The sequence below is a fragment of the Chaetura pelagica genome, unplaced genomic scaffold (assembly GCF_000747805.2).
Source record: "Chaetura pelagica isolate M959 unplaced genomic scaffold, ChaPel_1.0 scaffold415, whole genome shotgun sequence".
Classification (NCBI taxonomy): Eukaryota; Metazoa; Chordata; class Aves; order Apodiformes; family Apodidae; genus Chaetura; species Chaetura pelagica.
In genome coordinates, this window is record NW_009953398.1 from 707,370 (window position 1) to 714,548 (window position 7,179).

The window sequence follows — 7,179 nt, forward strand, 5'->3', positions numbered from 1 at the left end:
CCATCCAGCCCCTTCCCACTGCCGGGCACCCTGTCCTGCCCGTCGGCTTGGCCGCTGCCCATCCCGTCCCTCCAGTCGGCGCTGGGGACGCACTGCGCCGAGTCGCCCGCCTCGGCGTCGGTCTCCATCATGGGCCGGGAGGTCTGGCAGGCCAGGTCGCAGCGCTGCAGGTTGGAGAGCAGCACGCGGTTCTCGTACTGCAGCTTCTTCACCTTCCCGCTCAGCTCGCTGATCTGCACCTTGGCCGTGGCCAGCTCCTCCTGCGAGGGCTCGCTGACCACCGAGCAGCTGTCCTCCGACAGCGTCACGTCCAGCTCGTGGTCCGACTTGTACTTGGACAGCTCGTTTAGGAGGAGCTTGTTCTGGTCCTCCAGCTCCAGCAGCGAGCGTCTCAGGAGCTCGGCCTCCTCCTCCACAAACTGCAGGTGCCGGCGCAGCTCTGCCACCGTGTCCCCAGCATCCCCACAGCCCGAGATGCCCGCCAGGAACCTCATGTCCTGTCCGGGCAGCTCTCGGTCCCCCTGACCCTTCATGTCATCCATCTCTGCCCTCAGCCCGCGGTTTTCCACCTCCAGCTCCACTATCCTACGGCTGAGGATGTTGGCTTCCTCCTCCACCAGCTTGAGGTGGACCTTCAGCTCAGCCTCGCGGGAATGGGGCGAGTCAGCCAGCTCCTCCACGGAGAGGGAGCTGTCGAGGTCCCCATACAGGGACCTGTACTTCAGCAGCTCCTCCTTCATGCCGTCGTTCTCCTTGGCCAGCTTGGTCAGCTTCTTGCACATCAGGGCCGACTCCTCCTTGGCAAAATGCAGCTGGCACTTCAGGTCTGCGCTGTCCTCCTGGGGACCAAGAGGGCACGGGCTTTAGAGAGATGCTCCCAAGGGCCATGGTGGCTCCAAGTGAGCTCTGGGAACATGCTGCTCTCCCACCATGCTCGTCCCAGGGGATCTCCAGCCCCTGCTCATGGAGGGGAAAAAAATATTGAGATCCATCCTGCAGGCTTTGAGGGAAAACCTGGAGATAGAGCAGGATACCTGAGCAAGGACACCCATGTATTAAGCCCAAGGAAGGACATCAAGTCACTGCTGGGGATGAGGGGACCAGCCCAGCCCCACTGCAGCCTGATCTCCAGGGAAATAAAGCTGTCAGCCTCTGCAGAGGAAAATCAAAGCCCCCACCAAGGTTTCCTCATGAAAGCTGGCAAGCACTGAAACAACTGATGCTGCTGGATCCTCACCGGGGCTCTGCTTCCCCCCAGTTGTGCTTGCTGTCACCACCTTGCCAGGGGACAGAAAACCCAGGCAAACCTCTGATATCATCCCACCAGTCCCTTCCTGAGCACCGACTTGGGACTATTCTCCACATGTTTCTCTTTTAAATTTAGCAGTGAGGATCTGGGCTGTTTGCCCAGGGAGACTGTTTCCCTGCTTCAGAAAGCTTTTTGGACAGAGGACCAGGATTTCCTGAAGTCCAGCTTGTGGCTTCCCATGCTGTGGGGTCACCCAAGTGCTCTGAGCTCCAGCGTGGGGACTGCCAGGAAAGGGACCTGTGGGTCTGTCACCCTCGCTCTGCAGCACCCACTGGTGCTGGAGGTGGCTGAACCCATTGGCCAGGTGGCTGCTGGCCCTGGTAGCCCTCTGCCTGGCTGAACTCATGCCTTTCCCAGGTTCCTGGGCTGGCAGAAACAAGCTGTCCCCCACTTCAGGTGCTCCTGACCCCCCTAGCTATGCCCACACTCACCCCCAAACCCCACAGCAGCGATTTACTCTGCAGACTTCACAGACTGCCTTGTATGGAGGCCAAGGGCTTTGGGGGGGTCCTGTGAGTTTGGGGGGCCACTTCATTCCCCAAATGCCCCACAGAGACCACAGGAACCAGCCTGCTGCTCCTCCATGCTTGTGCTTGGAGACGTGGCCTTGCTAAGGAGCATTAAAGCTGTGCCCCCCCTAATGAGCTGTGGAGATTAGGGGAGGGCCAACACAGCAGATCTCCCCGCCCGGGGTAGACATGACCTCAGTTCCTGTTTTTAAACAGGGGAAGAAAAAAAAAGCAGCAGCTTGGCATGTCCCTCTGCTCCTTGGTATCACTGGAGGGACACACAGGTCCCCCAGAACACCTCAAGTGCTCCTGGGGTTCAGGGCAGATCTCAGCGTTCAGTCTGTCTCCCTCAGCTCCTTTTTGGGAAGCACCAGTGCTGGCCCAGTGTGGCCAGGCAGGAAATGGGGCCCAGGAAGCCAGGGGTGAGTCACCAGCATCTGTGCCCTCAGGGCCACCAGCCATGGCCTCGTGAGAGGGATTGGCTGAGGGGGCCACATCCAGGGGCATTTGCACCCAAGGAACCTCGGGGTTTGCTTTCCAGCACCAGCTCCTTCCTGGAGCATCGGTCCCACCACAGAGCTGGGGCCACATCCAGCCCCATAAGGAGTCTCAGCTCCATGGAGAGATGGGAAGCAGAGGGGAGGTTTTACTGCAGCCCAGGGCTGGGATTTGTTCCCTGCCCTGGGAAGAGGCAGAGGAGAAGCTGTATTCCAGCCTCGGGAAGGGAGGTGGTGGAGGAGCTCCCAGACAGCCTCTTGGCTCACAGCACAGCTGGTGTAGGTGCCAAGCTCTTTGGGGAAAAGGAGGGGCAGGACTCTGGGACCATCAGCTGCCCTGAAAGGGCTCTCAAGGATGGACTCACGGGGAGATGATAAGTAAAAGCCCAAAGCTGTCTTGGAGGGCTGGGGGATCCCTGGCCTGAGGGTGGGCTGTGCCAGCAGTGACACAGGTCACCTTGCAGTCCCCACCACGGGATGCTCCCAGCAGCATGAGACAGGAATGACTCATGGGTGCTTCACCCCTCCCCTGGCTTAGGTGGAGCCAATCTATTCCCAAGGTCTTTTGCCTTTGAAAGAGGATTTTTCCAGCATTAAAACACTTGCATTTCTATTCCCCCAGCAGCGGCTCAGCCCCTCCAAGCCCCGGTAACACCATTAGTGAGTCACAGCAGCTCATCCCAACAGCAAGTGACAGCTGAAATCCTGCTGCAAATCCCTCCTCACCAGCTCTGCCCCAGCAGCTTGGCACCAGGCAGGGACATCGTGGCCTCAAGCTATTCCCCACGGGGACCCTCAACTCCCTCAAGCCCCTCGGAGCACCCTGGAGCACCCTGGAGCACAGCTGCTGGCACGGGCAGGAAGGACTCAGGCTGAGGCTGCAACAGGCACAACCCCAGAGCAGAAGCAGCTTTGAAATGTAAAAGCCAAAGTCCTTCAGCTCCTTGCTGCAGTCCTGACACATGGAAAGGGTTAAAGCCACAGCCAGTCACTGATGCTCCATTGATAAAGAAGACAAGGGATCGGCTGAGGACAATGAGGATGGCTGAGCAGATCAATCCCTCCTTATGCAGGGATTCTGAAAGGAAAGCCCTGCCAGGGGAGGTGTAGTCTTGGGCTGGCACCACGGCCTGGGGTGCTGGGGGGTCACCATGGTGTGCCCCAAATGTGCTGATACCTGCACTGATGGCTTCTTCTCTGTCTTCCCAATGGAGCGAGACCCCCGTTTCTTCAGGGAATTCTGCAGAAAGAAGGGAGAGCTGTTACCCACAGCAGTGGCACAGCACCCCGGCACGGACAGACAGACCTAGAGTGGACAGACACCCGTGCCAACTTCTCCACCCCAGTGGGCTGAGACCCCTTGTTTTGGGGGACTGGCAGGCATCGTAACATGGAGTTTGGCCAGAAATTTCCCCTGCAGGCAGGCGAGCAGGAAACAAGCCTTGGAGAGGCTGAGTCATGGTCCTGTCAGGGCTGGATGGAGGAGGGAATCCAATGTCCAGGCCAAGGCTCTGGGGGAATCCCAGCGTGGGAGCAGCAGATTATTTTTTCTATTGCTTGTTCCTCAAGCAGGGAACATATCACTCAGCATTGGGGAGGGCTCCTCAGCAGGACAATGCTGATGCTGCCCTCGGGGTCTCTGGAGACACAGGGGACAATTTCCAGCTAGTGAGGACAGCTGGGAGATGGGGAGGCCGGACAGAGCAACAAAGGAGACTGAAACGAGGGGAAAAAAGTGGGTGACCAGAGCAGGGCTAGTTATATGGAGAGGAGAGCTGGGGGAAAACACTCAGGAGCATCCACACAGACTCCAGCAAGTGCTGTCTGATCCATGCGCCCACCCTGGACATATTTCCAGGCTGGTGCTGCAGCCCAGCAGCCAAAGAAAGCAGCTGTGAAATGTAAGCTGCTGCCTGTGCCAAGGTGCTGGGCTCCAGGCTTTCCTATTAAGGCCACGACCATCGCTGGAGCTGCTGAGCTGCAGAGCCTCTCCCGGGGGCTGGCTGTGCCACGTAGGCATCCCTTGCTGTGCTGGGGACCAGGGCTGGCAAAGGGCATCACCCAGCCCCAAGCAGCAGCAGGCACAGCACCCAGGTCAGACATGGGCTGTCATTGCTCCATCCTGGGTGCCTCCTTTGGGGTTGCTGTGCCCGAGTCCCATCATGGCTGAGCTAGATGTGGCAGGGGTACCTGGACCTATCTCACTTTTCTGCTGCCCCCCAGGAGATGCCATGACAGGGTAGAGCTGGAGGGGCAAACACACATGCCTTTGGGGATGATCTGGCTGTGCTGACAATTATCCAATTATGGGAGAAACCTCTTGGAAGGGAGAAATAATCAGCCCTGAGGGCTGAGCCCAGCCCTGTGCAGCTCCATGTTGGCTGCTAACAAGCACTGCCACGCTCTGTGCCCTCCAGCAGCAGGGAGGAGGCGGAGGAGAGCTGGTAACTCACTCAGGGCTGCTAACTCACTCATTTGTCTAATTAACACTCTGCAATCAGTGAGTAACCCCAATACCCTTGCTAGCCTGGGGATATGCCATCCCTAGGCTGAGGGAGCTGTGCCAGGTCTGCCAGTCTGCAGTGTCCCCTTTGGGGTCAGGCAGTTGTAGAGGGGCCACATCCTGTCCCACACTCTTTGGCCAGGGCAATGCAGCAGCTGGTGCTCAGGTCTCCTCGCACACTGACCACGCAACCATTTTCTCTGCCTGTTTTTCCAGCCTGAGAGCTCAGTTCCTGCTGCTGCCATTTGTTGTTCAGCCCCTGCTGGCTGCAGGGAAACCCACTTCACGCCTGTTAGTGGAGGCTGCGCAGGGGAGGGACAAGACACTGCTCCGTGCCAGCCCATGAGAAGGTGGCTGCAGAGGGGATGGGTGCAACTATGGCCAGGTCCTGTGGCTTCCCAGGAGTGTTAACTGGAGCTGGCTGCAGAGATGTCCAGCCCTCTGCTGGCTCCCTGCCCTGCCATGCAGAGGAGCACTGGGGCAGTCAGTGCCGTCCCTGCATCCTGTGGGAGCAGGGCCAGATTGGGCCCTGCCATGGAATGTCTCCTCTCGCTGCTGCCCTCATGGCTCAGCCAGCCACACTTCCCAAGGCTCCCTTGGGACCAAAGGCATCCCAGGCAGTAGGGAAGTGGGTTACAAGTGCTGAGCTGGATCACAAACCCAGCAGTCACCGGGATGCCTTTCCTGTCACCGGGACGACATCACTCCTGGCCAGAAGCCGGTCACAAATCCAGCATGGTGTGTGGCTTCCCAAGACATAGATAAGACTGTGCACCCATTCAGCTCTGCAGCATTGCTGGGACACCACTGGGACATCTCCAGGACGTTGGTGGGACACTGCCCCACAGCCCAGCCCCCTTTGAAGCAGCAGCATGCAATCAGGATACGGCCACACCAGGCACTGTGCCAGGGACAGGGCAGACTCCACACACCGTGCAGAGCTTGGGCCAGTGGGAACTGGGCACAGCTCGGGTGGCTGGGGACACAGAAAGTGGCTCTAGTGCACGGGGGAAGACTCAAGAGCCTCCTAGGGAGAGGGGAGCAGAGGCACCTGGTGCCTGCAGGGTGGGATGAAGCACACCCCACTGAGGCAGGCACTGCTCGGGTTTCACAGGCATCTGCAGAACGGTTTGGGTTTCAGTGACATGAGCAGGGATGGGGGATCCTGTGGTGCAGGGCCGGGACACCTGCTACAGGCAGAGCCTTGGGGACACCCCCTGGGTCCCCCTCACCTCTCTGAGCTTGTCCATCTCGTTCTGCACCACCTGCTTGGCCAGCTCTGTCTCGATGAGCCGCTGGCGCAAGTCCTCGTTCTCCTCCTCCAGCCTGATTCTCTTCTTCTCCACCGCCTCCAGCTCATTGTGGAGCCGCATGGAGACATCCTTGGCCACCTGGGGACACAACGGGGCTACCATCAGGCTAGGTGCAGTGTGCCTGGGTGGGATCACAGTGTCTAGGCACCTACAGCCCTCAGGCAGAGATCATCAGGCTGTTACTGAGACCCCCTGGAGCAGACATCATGCTGGGTGACACCCTGGCCCCTGTGTCTCCTCCATTGTGTGCTGTGACCACTATTCCCCCTTCACCATGTTCATGGCTGCCCCATGTCCCCATCCAATGGCCAAACCCTGCCATCTCCAGCCCTAACATGATGCTCATCACCTTTTTGTACTTTTTCCTCCACACCGTGAGGCTGGAAGAGCCCCTGTCAGGGTTGGGAAAGCTGGTGGGCAACACAAGAGCAGGCAGCACTTCAGGCAGCAGCTGTGCAGGCCTGGAGAAAGGTGAGCTGCTGCATCACCTTATGGAAGAAAACACCAGCTGCCCCTGGGGTGAAGGGTGCCTCCATCCATCCCAGCCCCCACATCCCTGCCAGGGAGCAGCCTTTGGCACACAGGGAGCTTAACAGCATGAAGCATTCATGGGGGAATCTGCAGGAAGGGATAAACTGTCCCAAATCTGCCCAGTCCCCTGCCCATCCCAGGGTACCAGAGCTGTGGAGGCAGCAGCAAGCCCCACCGCAGGGCTGGGGGGAGCTCAGGCCATGAGGTCAGGCCTGTTCCCATCCCCACCCCAGGATGAGCTGTGCTTTCTTTCCCAGAAAGGGAAAAGCTGGAGGGCAGGGGGATTTGGCAGCAGCACCTCAGGCTGGGGGCTGCGGGGTGGTTTATGGAGGGGATCTGGCCCCCAGCAGGGATGGGCAGAGGGGGTTCACAGCCCCACACTTGCAGCATGTCTCCAAAAACTGAGCTACTGCTCGAGCTGCTGCTTGTCCCCCACCTCAAGCTGCCTCCAGCTGCTACCACACCCGCTGCTGGCAAGAGCCCTCCGCAAACACTCACTGGCACCGGCGGCGCCCTC

At 59.2% G+C, this 7,179-nt stretch overlaps 1 protein-coding gene across 1 annotated transcript in view; it reads right to left on the bottom strand.

The window, feature by feature from the left end:
- The window catches only part of SOGA1 (suppressor of glucose, autophagy associated 1), a 22,565-nt gene that overhangs the window by 14,523 nt on the left and 863 nt on the right, over positions 1-7,179 (bottom strand). Inside the window, exons 2-4 of the mRNA XM_009998392.1 lie at positions 6,051-6,209; positions 3,493-3,555; positions 30-839 (exon numbers count right to left, since the gene is read on the bottom strand). Of these exons, the coding sequence (XP_009996694.1) occupies positions 30-839; positions 3,493-3,555; positions 6,051-6,209 (1,032 nt within the window). The remainder of the gene's footprint in view (positions 1-29; positions 840-3,492; positions 3,556-6,050; positions 6,210-7,179) is intronic.